General features: G+C 41.8%; 1 protein-coding gene across 2 annotated transcripts; it reads right to left on the reverse strand.

Annotated features, from left to right (window-relative positions):
* Positions 1 to 961: 961 nt before the first annotated feature.
* Positions 962 to 22,859, reverse strand: LOC142203004 (CDC42 small effector protein 2-B). 2 transcript variants are annotated; one of them, XM_075273422.1, is made up of 5 exons: positions 22,779 to 22,859; positions 8,446 to 8,584; positions 6,918 to 7,016; positions 4,090 to 4,166; positions 962 to 1,308 (listed from the first exon to the last, which is right to left on the reverse strand). In XM_075273422.1, exons 2-4 carry the CDS (start codon positions 8,497 to 8,499, stop codon positions 4,095 to 4,097), a joined length of 225 nt encoding a protein of 74 aa, XP_075129523.1. In that variant the 5' UTR covers positions 8,500 to 8,584; positions 22,779 to 22,859; the 3' UTR covers positions 962 to 1,308; positions 4,090 to 4,094. The 2 variants fall into 2 exon arrangements, with proteins under 2 accessions (XP_075129523.1, XP_075129524.1); XM_075273423.1 differs by having other exon boundaries at positions 8,446 to 8,664; positions 22,779 to 22,825.
* Positions 22,860 to 24,046: the final 1,187 nt, after the last annotated feature.

A 24,046-nucleotide genomic window follows, 5' to 3' on the forward strand; every position in this document is an offset into this window, starting at 1 on the left:
CTATTAATATGAACAGATAGAATACAATAGACTAGTTAAATAAAATACCTTTTATTTGCATTAGCAGTCAATGTAGACTCTCAAATAATGCACACACAGTGTACATATTAAAAATAGTTCTATTCAATCCTTTAAAGCTGTGAGACACATGCAGACAATGAAAGATGAAAAGGCTTCAAAATCGCAACCAAACTAAACTACTAAACTTCGTATTCAGAAGTATCAGAGCTCCATATAATAAATGGCTTCTTTACATTAAACATTCATTTTCTATTCATTCTGTACCTGATCTGTACCAATTTGTGTGAACATTTCCATAGAAAAATAAAATTGTGTAAAAAGGAGATACAAAGGGAATGTTGTGAGATGATTACTTAAAGGAGATCTGCCATCACCACCTTTAGGCTGTCCTCTCTAGGGCAGCAAGAAATAGTGTTATGCAAGTTATATGAGCCTGTGAAGTTGTAAATTAGTTACTGAGCTGACATCACGCAGGAGTCCTCTATATTCATAGTCATTCATTGTTTTCACTGCTGATTGACAGCTCTCTCTCTATACACAGTGATAAGCTGTCAATCAGTTGAAGGGAGACTCTTGGCTCCTTGGGCTGCAACAAAACTGTGCATTCCATCAAATATATATCACAGGTATATATAGCTGACAAAACTAGTTATCACTACTCTAAGTTGCCCTCAGAAGAGGGCACCATATACTTGGTGACAGATTTCCTGTAACATAGTGCAAGGCACAACTCCCTTCAAGCATTGAAAAGTCCTGAGGCTAAGGTTGACCCATCATGTCTCTGTAATACTATAGTTAAAAAAAATCCAGGTCACTGATCCATCAGAACAATGTTGTCTTTTCACTGCTGTGCTATACATAGAAGAGTTGTCATGGCACATACTGAGAAAGGAAGTTGTAATACCATTCTATACCAACCAAATCTAAAGAGAGAGGGGAAAAAAAAAAAAAAAAGTGTCCATCTAGATAATATACATATGATACCTTGACCTATAAGAACATCAAACATTCGAAACAAAAACACCAACGGAACGGTGTAACATAGCATGAGAAAGCTAGATAGGGGATAAAGGAACATAGCATGATATGGAACAGGGATTACAAGTGCCATGCATTTATAATCTCATGTGCCAGTTAAAAAGCTAGGTGGGACACTTCACATTTTTAGTAGTACTGTAAATTATTGGATCAGAAGCTTGAATGATTTCCAAGAGACCCGATCGTTCCATCATACACTTCTTTTGGAGAGCAGTCTTCAGTGCAAACACGTTTCTGATCAAGTCTCCTCTGAAATATATCAGATGCCATCATGAATATATGTGGTATAAATCTTATCAGGACGCACTCAGATGTCAGAGAGCTCTTCAGACTATCCAGGGCTTCTTTTCAGTCAGGTTTCAGTATTTGACAGCCAACATATAGTACAGAGACAACATTAGTAATGAATATGTATGGCAACTCATTAACCCCCTACCAGTCACATTAAATGGTAAAAACCCTCTTGAATTTTTTTTTTTGCAGATTTTTATAGTTTATGGCTCATATAAATATAGCAGGCACATCTTTCTTGCATTTTAACCATTTAGTAACCTAACATATTATCCTTAAACCAGTAACAGTAGCCTTTTCTGCATTCCCACTTTCATAATTTCTTACAGTTAATTTCAATGCAACTTTATGAGACCTTGTATTTTGTGGGTAGATCTGACTTTTTGATTACTTATTTTTTGAGAAAAGAGATTAACAGAAAACATTAATTCTTGCATCAGCAGCATATAAGGGGTTAAAGTCAAGTATGCTTTCTGATTGAGAACGGGTGAGTGATATAGGAAGCCTGTAATAGAACTCAATGCATTGCAGTGTATTGTAAAAAGCATAAACAGATCAGAAATGAAAGGGTGGAAAGACTATATAAAGTTGGTGTTGCCATCATAACAACCCACATAATACAAATAACATTTCATATTAGCTGCACAATAAATGCAATAAAAGCAAGACCCTTAAGAAAGTCATGGAAATTGGCAGTTTTTCTCCAACTCCACCCTATTCTGAATTTGTCTACGGCTTCCCAGTGCATTGTATGGAATATAAAATGGTACCATTACAAAGTACAATTTGTCCCTCACAAAATAAGCCCTCCTATGGCTCTGTGAATGGGGGGGGGGGGGCTTTTAAAAGGCAGGGAGTAGACGAAAATCATCTATTGTGAGAGTTTAAGACCTTATAAAATGACTGCTACATAGTTGCTGTCAGTTCATAGAGGGTCAGTAACTATTCAGAGACTCGAAAATCACTTCACAGCAGGGAATGGTAGAAAAACCATCAATATAAAACAAAACTTTTATTACTAATCAATATGCTAAAAGAGTATCTAAGTGAAAAATGGACGTCCGCCAGATAAAATATATGTGAAGATCAAAGGACACTCACTCTATCTGGAAAGCCTATATGACTGGGAGCTGCTAAATGTGCGGTGAAAAAATATGTCTGTCTAAAGGCCTCTCTGATCAATTGGAGACAAAGTCAGTGACCTAACCGATCAATGTAATGGGCATTTAGCACAGAATCCCTCATATTAAACTGTCACTTGTAGCATAACCCCTATACACAACGTCTTCCCAGAGTAAAAGTCTAGTGCATGGGTGTCAAACAAGGCCTACGGGCCGAATCCAGCTCTTTGCCTTGTTTTATCCAGCCCAGCAATTGTTTTTGAGCCAAGCTGTCAATGCATTGGTCATGGGTCTCAGAATAATAATAAAAAATTATTATTATTAATTATTACTATCACCCCCCCCCCCCTTGATCCTGTTGACAGGCAGCCGTGGGAACCAATAAAATTGCAGCTTGTTTCTGCAAGCGTCAAGACGTACTGACGCTGTGCGCAGCAGCAGGATCCTGCAGAGAAGAGTTAGCCCAGACCAGTAGTGCGCTGCAAGGTGGCAGGTAAGGCCTCGTTCACATCTGCGTTTGTATTCCGCCCAGGGAAGTCTGCACGAGGACCCCCCCCCCCGAACAAAACTGCAAGTGGTGTGCCGGTGAAAGCACACGGACCCCATAGACTATAATGTGGTCCGTGTGCTTGCTGCCAGATCTCCGCATGGATCATGTGGACAGGAAAGTAGTTCACAATCTACTTTCCTGTCCGCATGATCTTTGTGGGCAGCGCGCGGCCAGCACATGGACCCCATTATAGTCTAGGAGTTCTGTGTGCTTTTACTGCACACCGCTTGCAGTTGCGTTCGGTATTCTGTTCAGGGGGGTTCCCATGCGGATTCCCCAAACAGAATACCGAACACAGATGTGAACAAAGGGTAAGTACTCACAGACACACACACTGAATTTTACCCCCAAATCTTTGAACTTCCCTAATGAAAAGTACAACCCCCAGCAGCTGCAGATCCTCTGCATCTGTTGAGAGTTGTACCTCCACCCCCCCCCCCTTTTACTTCTGTTTTATATACCGCTAGAAAGCCAACAGTGCACTGAATTCAGCGCTTTGTCGGTTTTCCTAGTTTGTGCCCCAGAGCAGTAGATATCGGTGCTGTTATTTTTAGCACCAATATCTCCCCACGTCTAAAATAACCTTGAGCCTTCAAGGTACCCTGTGAGGCTGAAGTGGCCCCCAGTGAAAATGAGTTTGACACCCCTGGTCTAGGGGGTACATTCCAGTAATATTCTCGCCAACATCCCTACAATATAAAGAGATGGACTGTAAACATTTTCTAGATCACAGATCAATAACCACCAGTGGGTACCTGCCCAGTGAGGAAGAGGAGCGCATTGTATCGACTATATCTGGTGCGAGCTTCTTCTCCCAGTAAGTTATAAAAGTTACGTTTTATATCGATAGTTTTTCTACCATTCCCTGCTGTGAAACAATTACATAGTTGCAGTGTGTAACAACTTCTTGTGTGGCAGGTTTTCAAATATGTAAGCAAAAAAAAAAAAAAAAAGTTATTACTGAATCAATAGTACTAGTCTGTGATAATGAGGATAATCTAGAGTCTGCACGATTGAATGGGATACATACTAAATATACAGGAATATGTATGTATGTAATATACTTACAAATGCTAAAGTGCCACATCTGAAATCCCTGGCGTATAGCCGCCTTTTGATTTCATCTGATCTTGAAATGATCCAGCCTAAAATACAATGTCATTCTGAACATTATACACCATAAAAAAAAAAAATTATTATTATTATTATTATTATTATTCCTCATGCCTTGGCCTTAGAACTGACCTGTATCACATATATAACGTAAACAACAGTAACACAAGTAATATACTGCTATAATGCTATGTGCCCAAGTCCATAAAGGACTTTTTGCTCCACCGATTTTTGAAGGACTCTGCAACAGAGACTCCAATGCAGATGTCAACCTAGCCTTAGCATGCCAAAAGCTTCTTGATATTTCCATAACTTCTATAGGCTTGAATTGAGAGATCCACACAGATGGGTGGCCGCATCATTCTCTGCACCATTAGGGATCACCTACATTCACAATAAGTCGGGATCGCAAAGGTGGCGCATCCCCCTCCCCATCTTCCATAAATTTATGACATAACCTGTGGGGTTATATTAATGAGGTAAGAGAATAGCATATTACTGGATATGCAACAACAAGATCTAGAGTTTCTGTCCACCATGAAGAGCTGCAATATGGTCTCATTTGGGTAGCAGCACAATGCTGGTAATGTTTTTGAGGATTGCAAGGAACCCAGCCATGGCAGCAGCATTTTGTTAGTATATTTTTGCATGCACAGCAACACTCTTGTTCACCCACTGTGCATAGAACAGCGAAATAGCCCTATTCACTTAAAGAGGACCTTTCATGTCTTCATCAATGTGCGGTATTATACACCACTAGAAAGCCAACAGTGCGCTTAATTCAGCACACTGTCCTTTTTTTAATGGTATGAACCTCAATGCTGGAGGTATGGGTGCGTTAATTTCAGCATGATCATCACTGGGCTGTAAGGACTGCCCCCCCTCCCCTCTCCGACAGTACAAGCCTATGGAAGAGTACAGTAAGGAGTGTTCCTCACAGCCCACCCTTCTGGCTATGTGGAGACATTGGTGCCGAAATTAACTGCACCGATATCCCCAACAACAGGGTTCATATAGGGAAAGCAGACAGTGCGCTGAATTCCAGAAATCGTGTGAATGTACATTACCACTCATTTCTGAGCTGCACCTGTACTGCATTTGATATTGTTTCAAGTAGCAATTTGCAGCAATCAGATTGTGGTTAACAAAGCTTGGACGCACCCCAACACAGGATCCTCTACTGATATGTGGCGAGGTTACAGCTCACCCACTTCCCCCTCTGTACATGGTTAGAGCACTCACCCATAGAAGTCAATAGGGCAGATTTATTAAAAAAGAAAAAAAAAAACAAAACTGTTTTTAGACTGTTTAAAGGGAGTATGTCTGGTCCAAAATAACACTCGAATGAACAGTGCCCTGTAGAGGGCTTTAATAGGTGCAAAAACATACCTTTGAGGCCATAAACCAAAGAAGCAATGCAGAGAATCATGTTTTTTTTTATAGTTATACAAACCAGCCTCAGTGCATAAGGGACAGAGTCTGATTCTCCAAGTGTGCCTACAGACCACTGTGATGAGGGCAGAGGCAGAAAACATCCCCTGCTAAAGGGAGGGGGCACTGGGCAGCAATTTTAGAGAATATTTAGATCACTTATGGTGATTTGTAAGCAAGCCTGGGAATTCAGGCCCCATTCCGATGCACTTTCAAGCCAATTTCCATAGGCATTAAAAGATGACCCTCTCTGCATTAGCTTGTGGCTTCTAAAGTATGTTTCTACTCCAAGTAAAGGCCCCTACATGGCATGGTTACTGACTTGAATGAATCTTGCAGTTCCAAAATACATTTCTAGGGATCCATACACATGACCATCATGTTTGTGGGCTGACAGTTCATTCATTCATTGACTGAAAAGGGCTGCGGAAGCAAGGCTGGCACACAGGTAATATCTGCGTGTCCCTGTGCACCGCCTGTGCCATTCATTCGCAGCAGCCGATTAGCACACAATTGTGTGCAATCTGCTTTAGGTTGAGGTTTTTTTTGTTGCAGATTTTGCTATGGTATATTTGAGCCAAAGCCAGGAGTGGATTGAACAGAAGGTGGAAGTACTTCCTACACCTTTACTATTCCATTTGTAGCCTTCTAGGCTTTGGCTCAAAAAACTGCAGCTAAATCTGTATTTCTGCAAAATGGGGCCTCAGTCTTAAAGAGGACCTTTAACTACCTCCACTAACTTTGCAATCTTTGACAGGTGCTGTTCCATAGATTCAGGAGCAGCTGGAATTTTTTCTGTAGCCCCTTCAGTTTCCAAGCAAGCATTTGTTAGTTTCAGCACAATCATGCTCCCTGCTGTCAGGTGGACTGTCCCTATGACTTTCTGGTCCAGTCTAGGACCACCCATTTGACAGAGCATAACTGTGCAGAAATGATTGCTTGGAAACAGTGGAGGCTAGAGAAAAAATACCCAGTGAACTAGAATCAGTGGAATGGAGAGTGAATTATTACGCAATGAATTGGAGTTGGTGGAGGTGGTGAAAGGTCCTCTAAGTAGAACATAGTTTTTACTACTTGTACAAGACCAATATTGTACACCCCTGATTAGAGGAAAAAAAAAAAAAAATTCACTCATCATATGAACACTAACCACAAATTTAGCAATTGACAAACTAGTTGACCTTTCACAACGCACGTTCATACTAACTTTACATTTGTTTAAAAAAAAAAAAAAAAAAAAAAAAAAAGAAGCAGCCAAAGACAAATTTGTTAGTTGTTACTGAGACATCTGGACAAATCCAGGACTAGTGGCAGCTATGAATGTACTTACTGAATTCTGGCATTTTACTTACCATCGCAAATCCTGCATTGGAATCTCCTGATCCTACATGAGCAGTGTGTACAAAATTCATTGGTTCACCAATCATACTTCTATCAATTCGTCTGCGCCTCTAGAAAAATTATATCAAACAAGACACTTGTCATATTGTCGCAGTCTTGATCATTTGCTTAAACTGGAATAGCCTTTCTGGCTTCTCCCTACTGGCTTAAATCGACAGTTCCCTTTGTAGATGCAAGCAAAAATAGAAACCCGTCACTAGCAATGGGCAAATAATCATAAAATCAGAATCTAAATCAATTAATGGACGTGATTTTGCAAAATAATTGAAATAATCAATGAGAGCATCCATTGGCAAAATATATATCTAACCGTACGCTAAGGGCTTGCTCACATCTGCGTCCGGCACTCCGTTCTGCAGGTTTCCGTTACCTGCACAAAACAGGGCAGGAGACTGAAACCTGCTGGCATGTTTCAATCCCATTCATTTGAATGGGCTTGAAAAGTGTCCGGCCATGAGCGCCGGTGAGAGTTTTATATGCTCCGCAGCAAAACCGTTTTTTTTTTTTTTTAAAACCGGACACAGAGTCGGACATGCAGTACTCTGTGTCCGGTTTAAAAAAAAAAAAAAAAAAGTTTTCACCGCGGAGAGCATAAAAAGCTCACCGACGCACACGGCCGGACTCGGCATGACAGATTTCCGTCTTCTGCATGCAGAAGACGGAAACCTGAAAACAGAGATCGAACGCTGGCGTGAACCCAGCGTAATAAGGATAATATGTAGATAATCTGAGTTCATTATAGCAGGTTTGGCATGAAAAGGGGAAGGTCCTAAAATAATAGTTATCAAGGTAAAATGTTCAATTAACCATAACTTTGATTTAGGTCACAATTGCCCAGTCCTACCAGTCACTCAAACTGGGCAAGGAGAAGCTATTGGGCAGGGATCAGCAACCTTTGGCACTCCAGCTGCTGTGAAACTACAACTCCCAATATGCTCCATTCACTTACACAGGAGTTCCAAGAACAGCAGAGCAAGTATGCATGCTGGGAGATGTAGTTTTACAACAGCTGGAGTGCTGAAGGCTGCCTACCCCTGCTATAGGGAATCCAATCCAGTGAACACTTCATCCCGATCATAGCTCTCATTAAAAGAAGGTTTTTGTCTGAAGTGCCATAGCATTTCAAAGCAACTCATAATTAATTAATTTAGTTAATTTACTATGGTAGCCGATCAGATCCATGCTGCCGTGATCATAAAACTGCTGACAAGCTTCTTTAAATTAGCTAACTATACATGGAGCAAGAGGAAAGCAGATTGACTTTTAGTCTAAATATTAACTCTTCCCAGACTAAAGTCACATAAAAGAAAAAAGAAAAAAACATAACATAACAGTGTCACCAAGGACAGAGAAGGACATCTAGCTCCATGTTAAAGTTGTCACTAGTAATAGTTAAACTATACATTCTTCCATTACTATCAGATACAGATCACTATTCGGATCCTAGAATTCACTTTAAGTAAAAAATGTTGAACCTACCGGCTGTGGCTGCTCTCCAATACAGCAACTGAAGCAGAACAGAAATTCAGTCATTTTCAGAAGGGGTTAATGGAAGCCGTTTTGCTCAAGAGAAAAAATGTCTTTCTTCCTGCCAACGTCTGATGCTACCACCACAAACCTATCCGGAAGAGACACTCCGGAAAGTAAATCAATGAAGACACTTGTCACCTCATAACAAAGGCAGAGGCTAGATGACATCTTTAAAAAAGTTAAAAAGTTTTCACTGCAAATATAAACATGATAATAAAACAATATAATGGAATGTTCCATTTCTACCACTCTGCAACTTATCAAAGTAAAAGTGTATAAATAGGAGCTGCTAATAGAATTCGCAAATACGTGGGAAAAGGTTTCTGGAAGGTTTCAAGACCTCTTTTTTAGTTTTTTGTTTTTAAGATAAAGTAGACATTTTTCTGGACTTAGTCATTGTAGATGATTCAAGTCAGCCTGAAATGGCTGCTTACAGAGAACAACATGCTACATTCAACTATTTCTCCATTTAAAAATGCATCCATGTGCTGAAGAACTTCGGCTACATTCACATGATAGTAATCAATGGCCATGAGACGTCCATGTTTTAATGGGGGACAGGTGCCCATGGGCGCAAGATGCTGAGAAAAATTTACTTTTTTCACAGCCGTTTTCCACCTAGGTCGTCTGAATATAGCCTTAGGGTAAGTTCACACAGTTTTTTTGGTTAGGATTTTGAAGCCATAGTCGCCTCAAAATCCTGACTAAAAAAAAGATGGCTCCCATTGAAATCAATGGGAGCCGTTCAGGAGTTTTTGTTCCGGCTCCTGAACCAAGAAGCGATGTGCTCATTCCTCAGGCAGTTTCGCCTCGCGATTCGGCCTGAAGACACACCCTCCTCCGGACTAGGCCCATACATTGGGCCTAATCCGGAGCGGAATATGCGGCTGGATGCCGTTGCAGTGCACCGGTTTTCAGTTGTGGCTACCCACTTTTTGGACCAGAACCTGACGTAGCCTCCGCCTCAGGTTCCGGTCCAAAAAACCTGTCTGAACTTACCCTTAGACTGGGTCCACGCGAAACAAGCTTGCAGCATATTAGTAGCCATGCAAACCCTGTTTGGTAAACCAGGGTTATCTACTGCAACAGAAAAGTGGATGATACTTACAAAAATATCAACACCACATGGTAGCCGGATGAAAGACTATTAATGGGGTGACCAGAAACTCCCAGGAAACCCGGGTGATTTGACATGTCTGGATTTATTAAAACTGCATATCATCAAAATAGTCCTAGTTGCCCATAGCGACCACAGTGCAGCCTTCATTTTGTATACTGCGCCTCAAACACGAAAGTTGCACTGTGATTGGTTACTGTGGGCAACTAAGTTTTGCTTTTAGACCATATTAATAAAACTGTCCCAATGGGTCAAACAATGGAGGAGCTACAAACTCTTTCCATGGTGCCACCCTGTTCAAGCGAATCGACGCACAATGCAGTTTCTAGAAAATACCTCTATAAGTGACTGCTCACAGACCTGCATTCATTTAAAGGTCCATAAATAAAATGGAGCATTACGCTAAAAACGCTCAGCCGCACCCTGCTCAGTTCTGCTTTTCAGAGAACACCTGAAGATACAGCTGGTCTGTCTGCAGTCTGTGTTACATAGGCTTCAATGTCTGTCCAGCTTTTTTGCAGGACAGAAAAGAGAGACAATATGCTTTTGTCTTTGAAAAACAAAAAATAAATCTGACAGCTGTATTGGCGTCTATGTAAAACCGATGGCTTTTCTATGGCAATTTTCCCTCTATCAAAACAGAAGCATTAACTGCACTGTAAAAGCGTGATATGAACCCAGCCTAAATCACACGGGTAGATAGTTCGGGCCTAGACCTCATCTTCTCAAGTACATCACTGCTGATCAGGTGGTCATGTTGGCCACTTTCTGTCATGTAACCAGCCTTTTTACTACCTTTTCTGACGTTTGTGCCAGGGCACGTAGCTACAGTTCACTCTAGGGATTTAACTTCCCGACTATCTTAAGTTTTATCAATCCTATTTATATGCGCTATATATGGATTTCCTATACATAATTTATTTACACCATTATGTGTTACTGCACAATCATATTTTATTACTGCTGTTCTATCATAACAGTGATTCTAGCATATGTATACACTGCTCATATCTGTATACTGCTTGTGTGCTTGACCCATATCTATTTAGACTGGATAGATTCTACTTTATATACATAGTTTAATATAGAGTAAAGTTAGTCAGCTTTGATAACTAAAGGAAACCAATAAAAATACAATAGAAGCAAGGAGTTGTACTATTTCTGTGACAAAGACGTTATTAAGGGAACCTGTCACTTGGAAAATACAGTGCAGTCTGATTATAGTTTTTTTGGGAAAAAGATTCCTAGTGTAATTTGTAGTGTATTCATCTATATATTTGCCATTTTTCTATGCTGAGTCACCTAGGAGCAATTTTCCTTTAAAGGGTTTGTTCAGGCAACAATGGACTACTACCCCTTTAACTTCTAAATAAGCTGGGGGCATTGGGGGGGAGGGGGGGATATAATTATAATAAAATGCACACTAACTTGTCCCCAGTGCTCCGGTTTCCTCCCGGCGTGTTTCAGTCCTTCTGCTGAACAGGTCTCTTCCAGAGTTTCGCTGAGGTCAATCAGCGAATAGCATGCAATGTCACTACCTGTGACATCACAGGTCTTTTTCCTGAGGCCTGCAGAGGCTTCAGCAGAACTCTGGATAAGACCCGGAAAAAGCCGCTGGAGTAGAAGAACCAATACATGACAGGCAAACACCCAAGAATCAGGACAGGCAAGTGCACATTTAGTTTTTTTACTGCCACTGGCTGATTTAAAAGTTAAAAGGGGGTTGTCCAATTTTGCCTGGACAACCCCTTTATTGTTGGAACTGTAAGGCTAGAGCCCCACAGCAAAAAAGCACTGTGGGAAAAACCACGCCAGCAACGAATTACTGTTTTACCCATAGCGCCTTTTACAGAAAATCTACAGAGGTTTCTTCTGCAGACTTTGTTGCAATTATACCTATAAGGAAGCCGCCAGGGTTTCTGTAGGTATAATTGACATTCTGCAATTTCCAAAACTGCAACAATTTGGGAAATCGCAGAATGTCCGCTGTGCATACTTTACTGCACTGTGGGGATGGGATTCACTAGAATCCCATCCACTACACAGTTGTGAACAAACCGCAGCGTTTACACCACGTGGGGCCCCGGCCTTAAAGAGGACCTTTCACCACATCCAACAAGTCGAACTCCTCAACCCCCTACTGATATCCTCCGTAATAGTACTGTGGATGTTGAGTATTTAAATATGGTGGCTGCTGTATTATACAGCAAAGACTTGGCGCTAATTCTGACCGAGGCGCCATTTTGCCAGTGATCGTCAGTTCCTGGAGCGAGATCCAGGATCGGTATCCACAGTCATGACAGCTGGAAGCCTATTGAAGGCTCTCAGGTTTGTCTGCCATTCATTTGTATGGCATACTGCTTTACGCAGCCTGCCAAACAAATGCCAATACATTGCAATGCATTAGCACTGTGATACAAAGTATTAGTGATCAGACCCCATGGGGTTCAGGTACCTTAGGGGGGGGTTATTAAATGCAAAGCAAAAAAAAAAGTTTTAGAATTTCAAATTACTCCCCGCCCCCCTTTCCCTAGAATACATATAAAAAGTTAAAAATTACTTTAGGTATCCCAGTGTCCAAAAATGCCCATCCTACATGCTTCTTAAAAAAATAAATAAAAAAAAAAAAAAAAAGTGTGTGTCAGAATATGGTGACTTTTAGGGGTTAAAATGTAAAGCAAACTATACAGATTTGGTGTCCCCAGAATCGTGCCGAAACATAAAACACAGGTAACATGTCATTTTGGCTGCAGAGTGAATACTGTAAAATCGAAGCCTGCAAAAAAATTAGCACAAATGCATTTTTTCTCCAGCTCCATCCCATTCTGAATTTATTTTTTTTGCAACTTCCACTACATTGTGCAGAATAATAAATGGCACCATTAAGAAGAAAAATGTCTCACAAAGATTAGTGCCTAGTAATAATAAGAACAATCACAAGTTTTATATAGCATCAACACATATTTCAGCACTTTACATGAACAGATGATATGAAACATTACAATGTGACAAAGAAATAAATATATCCAACAATAGGACCCAATATGGCTTAGTAAATAGAAAAATAAAGTTATGGGGTTTGGAAGGCAAATTTCTCCGGTTAAGGGGTTAAATAATTTAATAGGTGCTTCTCCAATGATTCTGGAACAGTTGTAATTTTCTCTCTAGCCAACACCATTCCTGTGAAATCTATGCTGTTAGTTTTGGTGTCTGATATGATATTTAGTCTCTGTACTGTGAGGAGGGCGGGGTCAAGCAGGAGCAGACAAGGGGTGTGATTCTGAGCTCTGACACTGGCTGACTCTCATTGGAGCTCTGAATCAAACCCCCTGCCTGACACCGCCCACCTGACATTACAGAGCTTATATAGGACATCTGGCACCAAAACTAACTGAGCTTCTGGCTCAGGAACGGTAGGGTAAGAGAAAAAAAAAATTACAAGTACACTGAAATCAGTGGAGCGGCGGCTATTAACAGATGCAAAACACATGAATTGGCGGAGGTAGTGAAAGGGCCTCCAAGTTTGATCCCTTAACAGGGGCGGATCCAGGGCCGGGCGAGCCGGGCAACCGCCCGGGGCCCCGCGCTTAGCGGGGCCCCGCGGCCCGGCCCTAACAAAATGGTCCCGGTCAGCTTGGCATAGTCGGGCAAGTGCCGGGGCCCACAGAGCCTCTGGGGGCCCCTCGGCACTTGCCGGTCACAATTTCAGCTCATCGGCGTCCGTCCGCCGATGAGCTGAATCGCGATTAAAGCGGGAGCGGTGAGCTCAGCTCCTGCTTTAAAGCTCCGGCTTGCGTGTGTAGGCGCGATGACGTCATCACATCACGCTTACACACGCAAGCCGGGGCTGCAGCTAAGCAGGAGCTGAGGTCACAGCTCCTGCATCGCGTATGTGACTGGAGTGAGAGAGAGGCGCGTTGGGGGGAACGATGGAAGGTGAGTGTAAGTGTTTGTTTTGTATTAAATGTTAAGGTGGAACATAATGAAGGGGGCCCATGAAACTGGGGGGCAAATGAAGGGGAGGGGGGGGGAAACGGCATGACACTGGGGAAGATGAAGGGGGTGGGGAGAGAACGGCATGAAACTGGGGACAGAGATGGAGGGGGCCCAAAGAAACTGGGGGGCAAATGAAGGGGAGGGGGGGAACAGCATGACACTGGGGCAGATGAAGGGGGGAGAACAGCATGACACTGGGGCAAATGAAGGGGGGGGAGAACGGCATGACACTGAGGCAGATGAAGGGGGGAGAATGGCATGACACTGGGGCAGATGAAGGGGGAGAATGGCATGAAACTGGGGACAGAGATAGAGGGGGGGCATGAAACTAGGGGTAGATGAAGGGTGTACATGAAAATGGGGAGAGATGGAGGGGGGACATATAATTTACGGGGGACTGTAGGAGGATTATACTGTGTGGAATCACATGAAAAATGAATGAGAATGGGCGGAGTCAACATAAAAGTGGGCAGGGCCTAATTTGCTGCGGCACGCTGCGTGTAGGGCCCCGCCAAAGTCAATTGCCCAAGGCCCCGCAAACCCTGCATCCGCCACTGTCCCTTGAATATGCAGCAAAGCCAGTGAGAATAACACAATGTGTTTTTTTTTCCACAAAATGATTGTGTCTGAATGATGTAACATTATAGGGTTAATGTAATACTGATCAACCTGTGTTTTTGTATACGATTCTGTTACTGATCAGTAGATAAACATTCCTTCACATTCCTGTACCATAGATGGTCATGTTATGAGTTAACCATTCATTCAGGAAGCCCCTCCCCCCTCAGGTACTGTAAAAAAAGCTCTATGGGCTATTGTTAAATCAGCCTTGGCTGGAATCATGAGAAAGATGTCCAGCACCCCTAGAAGTCATTGAATGATGGCTATACATCAGTGCCTTATATATAATGCCCCTAATATATATATATATATAATGCCCCTCCCCCATCCAGTGAGCTATTGCATCACTTGTAATCACAGCTAAGAATTCTCTCTATTTATTAAACACTAATTTTTTATACTCTGGTGAGATCAGTCATTCTTGAGTTAACTACTTTTTTTTAAAACAAAAAACAACCCTGTTTAAGCTTTAGTGTATTACAAACCGATCTATAAATATAAAAGAGGAAATACATTCTGCCATCTCACTTTTGCAACATCAGCGTTATACAAAAGAAGAGATACTGAATGTTCAGACCACAAGCAGTAACACCTCGTTCACATCTGCGTTTGGTAATCCGTTTGGGGAGTCTGCATGGGAATCCCCCGAACAGATTACCAAAACGCATTTGTAAGCGGTCTACAGAGAAAGCACACAGAGCCTATAAGACATAATGGGGTCTGTGTGATTGCCACGTGCTGCCAGCATGAATCATGCAGAGAGGAAAGTACCGTATATACTCGAGTATAAGCCGACCAGAATATAAGCAGAGACCCCTAATTTTATCACAAATAAAACTTATTGACTCGAGTATAAGCCGAGGAAGGGGTGTGTGGGGTAGGGGGGAGGGGGGTGGAGGGAATGCAGCAGCTACTGGAAAATTTCAAAAATTTAAATGGTTGGCGTTTTTGGGTGAAGTAGTTGCTGAGTACAGGTGAAGGGGAGGGGGTGTTTTGGTTGTCTGTCTGCCCCTTCCCTGGTCCCTTGAGGACTGGGCTTTTTTCCCCCCAACTTGGAACTCAGCCTGGCTGAATATAGGGGATCTGCAGTGCTCCTATTAACCCCTTCCCAACAGAACAGGGGCACTGCAGATACACATTAGGTATCCCTGTGTCTGAAAGTGCCCAGTCTACTGAATGAAGGGTATGTGTGTCACAGTAATTTTCTACTTCTATATTATTCTAGAGAAAGGAGTGATTTAGAACTTTTTCTTAAAAGCTTTTTTTTTTCTTCACAATTTTATAGGAGATTCTATACATTACTATTGTGGCTGGACATAGACCCCCTCCCAAAAAGAAAAAAAAAAGAAAAAAATTCTGCTTGACTGCTTGAGTATAAGCCAAGGGGGGAAAATCCGGCGGCAAGCACATGGACCCCATTATAGTCTATGTGGTCCATGTGCTTTCTCTGCACACCACTTCTAAATGCGTTCGGTATTCCATTCAGGGGGGTCCCAATGCAGACTCCCCCGAATGGATTACCAAACACAGATGTGAACGAGGGGTAAAGCATTTGCCTGTTAAAGGGGTTGCCCAGGAATTAGAGCAACCTATGGAAGGTGTAAAATTTACATAGAGTGTACAAAAACAAAAATAAATAGATAGATAGAACCACCAATCTCCTGTCCTTATATTCTGTCTGCCACGAGGGTTGTCTTGCTAAAAACCCCGAGGCTCACATGATGGCAGAGGCTGATCAGCAGAGTCATAGGATGCGGGTAAGGAACCTGTGACATATGTGAAAGCAGTTACAGGTCCGAGACAGAAAAGACATCACCAGCAGATAAAGGAGTGCTACAGATAGGAAGTAACATTTTACACCTCCCCTGGACAATCCTTTTAACAACAAATTCACACATGGCAGATTTGTTTCAAAAAATGTAGTCCGGCTGAATATCTGCCCGGTTCACTTTTATCATTATGCTTTCGAAACAAGTGCAAGTCCCATTCAGATGAATAGGACAGTTTCAGAAATTTCCTTATGGCTAAGGCCCCACGTAGTGAGCCACAGCCAAAAACAGCGCTGCAGAAAAAATTATGGTGGAAACACATCACTTTTTTTCCCGCCGCACTTTTCAAAGGAAGTCTGCAGAGTTTCTGTCCCTATTATACGAAAAATACCAGCATTTCTGTAGATATAACTGACATGCTGTGATTTACAAAAACATGACAGTTTCTGAAATCGCAGTATTTGCGCTGAAGATATTTTTCTGCAGTGTGTGGATGGATTAGATAGAATCCCATTCACTTTTAGTTTCTGAAATGACGTATTTTTTTGTTGCAGATTTTGCTGCAGCTTTTTGAGCTAAAGTCAGGAGTGTATTTAACAGAAGGGAAGTGTCTAGGAGCTTCCTTTAGAAGCCACACCTGACTGACTTATAAAAACACTATGAAATATGCACAACAAAACACTGCGTTTCTGCAATGTGGGAATTCAGCCTAAGGCCCCACGTTGCGGGGAAAGTTTTTTGTTACAGATTTTGCGGCTTTTTTTTTTTTTTTTTTTAGCTAAACCCAGGAGTGGATTTAATAGAAAAGAAATCTCTAAGAGATCCCTTTATATTTTCCATTCCTATCCAATCCACTCCTAACTTTAGCAAAAAAAAAAAAAAAAAAAAAAAAAAAAAGCTTCGTTTCCGCAATGTGAGACCTCAGCCTAAGACTGGGGGCCCACAGGGCGCAAACGCTGTGATTTTCCCGTGGCAGAAACACTGCAGAAAAAAATCGTGGCGTTTTACAGCCATGGCAAAGTGGTTTGGATTCTAGCGAATCCTATTCCCACTTTGCAGTAAAAACTGCAGTACAGACACGCCGCGATTTCCAAAACCCACGTGGTCAGATACTTGGAGATGTAGACTGTCTAACTTTCTGTTGAGCTCCACATTACAGACTTGTAAGAAGTCTTTATTTTCTATAAGACTAGCTTGTGTGACATTTATTGCATTTTCTTTCTGTAAGTACTGTACTGTTTCCATAATACTGAAGAGAGAAAATACCACATAGCTTTGTTACCCTTTTGCACTAGAGGGCACAGATGTGAGCGGCTTGGGTGTACTGGTGTCTCATCTGCCATACGTGGTGGAAGCTATTTGTGTGACTGTTGGGATCACTTCACGCCTTAATAGCCTAGTTCGATAGGTATGTGTTGAAACAAAGTTCCCCTTTAAGGTCACATTTGCTTCTGTGTTGCGTGAGTGTTCAGATCTCTATAACAGACACCTTTCAAGACTGCCATCATAGTCTCAGACACGAAGAGGTTGAAGCCACATGTCCTTTTATATGTGAAGTATACTCTAGTTTTAGGCTTGGAATGATGGATCCCTTTAAAATTGATCAGCCACCTTAAGCACTTAGGAGATTCAAATCATACACTCAGTTTGCCAAGAAAGGAACATAATGAATAAAAAATAATTATAATTGAGGCAAAACGTAAAATTAGATTCCACTGGAAAAAAAAAAGCTTACAAATAGTTTCAGCATTTCCTAAGAAGTGTCAAGAAGGTTTGTTTTTACATGACATGAATAATATATCCACGATGAGACTATATAGCTGGTAAACAACAGAGAATTAGAAGACATATTACAAGAGAAGCCAATACAGCAAGCCCATTTAAAATCCATGCTGAAAGCCAGTAAGAGGTTGGAAAGTAAACATGGAAGGTTACACCACTAGCTATTCTGAAGGACAATCTAAGCAACAATGTACTAGGCGGAATGTTTTGACAAGGAAGGAGAAACATTTCAGCCCCTGCAGTTACTTGAGGTTAAGTAGCCATATCAGCATTAAGCTGGGGACACACTAGGGGTTATCTGCTGGGAGATTGATAGTGGCCAACATGTAGTGATTTACAGTTCAGCACTTACAGCAGTGTTGATGGAATTCCAATTCTCATAAAATGCTGAAAAGGTTAAAATATGAGGAAGGTTTAAAATAAATAAATAAATAAATCTGCAAGTGAGTCAAAGGGAAAACAAACAAAACAAAAAAAAAAAAACACCTGTTTTGTGGGTTTTTCCCATAGTGATTTTACAGAGGAAAGCACTGCTGAATTACCCTGAGGACACTGGACCAACTATTAGGGCATTTTCACACTATCATTACGTAAAGAAGTTGCCCTGGATATAAATATTTATTTTTATTACACACACATTAGGCAGAGGCGGTGAAAAAGGCCTTTGCTAAGGCGGTGAAAAAGGCCTTTGCTGAGGCCACTGATTTGCCTCAGTGATCATGTGTGACGTGGACTTCTGGCGGTAGATAACACTGGAGCATTGGGGGACAGGCGAGTTTGTTTCCCCTCCAATCCCCAATTTAAATATTACCTCCAAAACAGTAATAACACTTTTGCACCACCTAATAGACTTTGTATCACTACCTCAGTTATTATAGCTCTTCCTTATAAATAGTCCCTTCTAATAATAGACAGGCTCAAAATACACCAAATTTAGGATCTAAAATGAGCCACTGTAATCTGACATTTTAGACTGCCTCTGACAAGCCTAAACAATGCATTGGTGAATCTTCCTCACAGTTTTTTTTAGTTCAGGCTTGCTGAATAAATACATCTGTGGAAGTATGGGCAGCACATAGATGTCACTCATGTGCCATCCATCACGGCCTGGCTACAATCACACATGTGCATGTAGTCTGAGATAGGTCAGGCTAACTCCCCCCCCCCCCATGAAAATTTGTTTGTCCGTTGCTGAGATATTAATTTATTTCATGATATGCAAATGAGCGGTCTGGAGCACCGAGGGTGGCTTCATTGCTTTGAACTGCTACACCCCACACTGTTCTAATACGCTGGCTCAAACAAGAGAACACAGGGCCAAGTGAGATTTCAACAAAGCTCTGTGGCCCTGTCATTCAACGAAGAGGGAGAGGAGGTAGGAGGGGGCGTATTCGAGTAGAGTGGGGAGTGGCAGTCTGGAGTCACTCTCTGGGTTCCAGAATGCTCATTTGCATATTGTGAAACAAATTAATCTCAGTGTTGGAGGCATTTTCATTGGGAAAAAAAGGCAATATATTCAGGTGAGAAAAAACAAAGAAGCTATTAATATATACTACTGGTTAAATCAATGACCCATATGTAAATTAGGGAGTAAGGGTGTTGCTGTATACAAGGAAGAATGAAATGCCAATCATCCCATACATATATCAGTGATAGAACACAAACTGCTGATCTAACAAAATACCAATGTAACAGTAACTGGCAATTATCAGCAATTATTCACGTTGATTATTTTAGTTCTGTTATTACAATATTTGCAGGTTTGTCCGAACCAAAACTGCTATTATACTCTGGGGTCTGAAGAGACCCCAAAGTAAAATAAGCAGAGGCCCAGAGGAGGTGATCAAACATTGAAAAAACAGTGTTATTCACCTTTCCTGGGCTCCATAACATGCCTGTGTTATAGAATACTGTCCTATTCGGCTGTTAGTGCTTTAAAGAAGCGCTTTTCACAAAGTCTACAAAGATTCCCTCTGCGGACTTTCTGCTTCAATTATACCTATAGGGAAACTGCCGGCATTTCCATAGGTATAATTGACATTACAGGGTGTCTGCTGTGTGTATTTTTTCACAATGTGTGAATGGGATTCGCTAGAATCTCATCCACCTTGCAGTGATAGTAAAACGCCACATTTTTTCCCACTGCAGCCAAACCATGGCGTTTATGCCACACAGTGCCCCATCCTCAAAGAAGAGGCACTAATTTGCACGTCTTGCAAGTGCCATATTGGTACATACCTGGACCTTTTTGATCCACATCTCTTTCAGTTTCTTCCATAAGTAGCTATACACTAACCTGTTCTGTCTGTCCATATCAGAATGTTATCATGAATCTACACAGCCTAATTCCTCTCTCATCAGGATGTCCCTATGGTTTCTCAATACTTGTTGCTTCTCTCAATTTACAAATCAAAAGATGCAACAATCTTGGTTATCTGATGCCTCTCCACTTATAGTATACAGTGAAGTATATAAAGAGGGTTTCGGGCATAGGCCGGAGCCTGATACTGCATACATTGGTGGAGCAAGATCAGAGCAAGAGTCCCTGAGTTTCGAGTTGGTGTGCTGTTGATCTCTCCAATATGCAGTTGTATACATCGTGAAAAATTGCATTGCCCATGTCTTGGTCAAAGTATATTCAAGTTGTATAACTTTTCATTATGTACTAGAAAGTTTTATTTGCCGATATCATTAGACCACTTTAAACCAGCAAAACAGTTACATAGGTCAGGCTCAACTGAAAGAAATACCCTTCCCCACGAAAATTTGTGCCTCTCTTGCTTACATATAGTACACATTTATCTGACAATATGCAAACAAGCAGATCCATATCTCCAAACTGCTACACTCCACACTGTTCTAAGGGCACATTCACACGGGACAGTATGGGAGGCAGAGTTGCACAGCTGAAACTCAATTACGTGAATGCGCTCCTATAGGGTCCATTCACATGGAGGAAAATGGTGAGGAATTTGGTGTGGAATTTCAGCGCTGAAAAAAAAAAGCCTCCCATTGACTTCAATGGGTTCCTTTTTCTGCTCCCACTGAAGTCAATGGTTTGCTTTTTTTTTCAGTGCTGAAATTCCACACCAAATTCCTTACCATTTTCCTCTGTGTGAATGGACCCATACACTGGCTAGAACACAGGACCAGGTTAGACATCAGTATAGTTCCACAGCCCTGTCACTCAAACAAGTAGTATTACAGCAGAGTGGGTTGTAGAAGTTTTGAGCAATAGATCTGCCCTCAGTGCTCCAGATAACTCATTTACATATTGTGAGATAAATGAATATCTCAGCAAAAGGAGACACAAATTTTCATGGGGAAATATATAAATACATTTTTTTTTTTTTTTTTTTTTGCAGCAGAGTCATGGTTTACATTCACTTATATTGCAGAGTGACGATATTTGGATTCACAGCGGCCATCAAAACCAAAGTCAGTGTGTAGCCCTGGCCTAAGTCATCCACCATTGGTCTGGCAGTTAAAGGGGTTATCCAACTTCCAAAAATTATCTGCAAATAAATCCATGGCACTCCTAAATCCTCACTATTCCCTTATGAATCCTTTGCTTGGTTTTATTTCACTTGCTACTCCTTATATCACTTATTCACATGTAGTGAATCTGTGCACAAACTACATTTCCAATGATTCATCTCCATACTCTCACTCTTTGGGTTTGCTGCTTTTGTTTTGGGGGAGGTTGAGACATTGGAGCCATTTATTACTTGTGATTTCAATGCAGGGAAGAGTGGAGAGGATGAGCAGATGAATCATGGAAAATGTAGTCTGTCCACCGATTGAATGGATGTAAATAGTGATAAAAGGAGCAGCAAGTAAAATAAAGCTACGCAAAGGCTGTACAAGTGAACAGTGAGCGCTTAGCACTGCTGTGAAAGTATTTGCAGATAAAGAGGTGATCCAGATTCCAAAAAGTAAAACATTTACAAATTTAGCTGCAGAAAGAACATCACGCAGTCCTGGTTCCTTCTAATGTCGTAATACCCTAGTAATTTAGAGGCCAACCAATAGCCATATGCCCTCTTTTATTGACCTAATAACAGTCCATCCACACATTGCAGTCAAAACTTGTGATTAGTTTTGTTTCTGCACCTGCTACAAAATACTGGCATGCCGGTACAGTTTTGTGAGAATCACTGCATTTTGGTACAGATTTATCCATATCAGAATACTACAACGTAAGGCTCGGTTCACATCTGCGTTTGGGGACCCCCCTGAATGGAATACTGAACGCATTAAAAAGTGGTTATCTAAGGATTTGCAAGACACTGGTTCTCTCCTCGAGTTTCGTGCAGAAACCACACAATCCCCATTATAGTCTATGGGGTCTGCAGGATTCCTTAAGTATTCGCTTTTTAATGCGTATAGGTTTCCATTTGGAGGCCCCCAAATGCAAATGGAAATAGTGACTAACCCACGCTTTCTTGGTATATAAAAGTAGGGCAAAAGCAAAATAGTAAATAACATTTGCTACAATGTTCCAGCTGATCACTGCAACAGAGCCAAACAGCAGAACACATAGCAGGGGTGCACCTCTCATACAAGCCATGTTTGCCCCGGGAGGGGGTAACCTTCTGTGAAAGTAGGGAAGTAATATTTTAGTCAAGACCATTCATACACTCCCCTGTCTCCAATTCGGAAGGGGCAGTTTCTTCCAAGGCAATAAACTACACCTAGAAACAGCTCTGCATTTAATAGACAGATAGACGTGATGCACTACAGTAACCAGCAAGTAAACCGGTTCCTAAAAAGAACACTTCACACACCTTGTGTTACACATTCATACGCTAAGGAATATATCTCTGACCTAGTGCACAAGTTCCTGACAGCATTATCGACCTTCTCACTCACTACAAACCTTTTATAATCAGTGTCTGCATCACATAATGTGCTGGAGATAGAACAATCATTCATAAACAGCCAGCCTCCCCCTGCCCCATAATGAATGGTCCCGTCCATCCTTCCTGAATACTCACACGGGACTGTAGGCAGCTCATCAGCCCTCACTGCAGCACTGATGCCAGAGCTTCTGCAGCAATCTCCATAACCACGCCCCCGGGGCGGAGCTCGCACGAGGTTTCATCAGCTGACTCCCCGCCAATGCCGCTTCTACCTAGGCACTAATTAGTAACAGGTGCGCGAGAAATAGCGCGGGATCGTAAAACCTGCGCTCAGTCATTTCTGTCAGGAGTTTATTCATCTTTCCTTCGTGATTTTAAAAGTCACACAATTCACCCAGTTTAAGGCAGGGCTCACATGCTGCGCTAGTGTGCTGTGCGGCAAAGCTGCAATGCAAAACCCGTTTAAAAAGTACATTTCACCTGCACAACCTGAGAAAAATACACAATCACAGCTGTAGCACTTACACAATGCCTGAGGGTTCAATAGACTATTTTTTCAAGGTTACAGGCAAGTCTATGGAAAAATACCAAGTGTACAGCCTATGTAAGATGGACACAGAGAGAACTGCACTGTCACCTCTATCCATATGAACTGCTGTATAGCTATGCCGGGGAGATAGCCACTGTTCACACTACGCATGTAGTATGACAGAGTTGCGGCTCAGCCCAGTGACATGACTGGGCTCACTATAACCCGTTGCTGCTTAGGTTGCATTGCATACCATGTTGTGTTTGTGTATGACTCAGACTTTGTGATGAATGTGTTAGTGCATGTCCATGTGGCTGGTGCAAAATAGTCAAAAGTTGGAATTTTTTGTGCAAAGCCCAAATAAATCAGGACCTTGTATGCCAGAAAATTAGTATACAATGCATGGAAAATCTGACACTTTTTCTGTAGTGAGGGACAATTATCTAGAACAAAGAGTGAAGTTCTGGCTCCAAAGAAAGGCATTCTGCAATGTGGGGTCTTAGCTTTAAACTTTTGTTTTTTTTAATGTAGATTGTGAGCCCCACATAGAGCTCACAATGTAATTTTTTTTGGTACTATTCCGTTATCGGGCCAGCAGCAGCGCAGTTCAGCAGCAGCTTTCGGGACAGCAGTTCAGCAGCGGGAATTACAATGACATCCGAGGACTGCTGGCCCGATGCTTGTGCCCAGTAACCAGTACATCGATGACCCCCCTCCCCCATCCTTCTCCTCCTGCCAGTGCTGCCCCCCAGCTCTCCTTACATCTTCCCCGTACCCTCTCCCCGCCACACGACTAGGCCTCACCTCAGCGCTAGTACCGAGACCGAAAGGAAAGACACCGGGGCTCAATCCAGGCCCTGACAAGAAACACGCC

This window comes from Leptodactylus fuscus, chromosome 5, assembly GCF_031893055.1.
Source record: "Leptodactylus fuscus isolate aLepFus1 chromosome 5, aLepFus1.hap2, whole genome shotgun sequence".
Taxonomy (NCBI): domain Eukaryota; kingdom Metazoa; phylum Chordata; class Amphibia; order Anura; family Leptodactylidae; genus Leptodactylus; species Leptodactylus fuscus.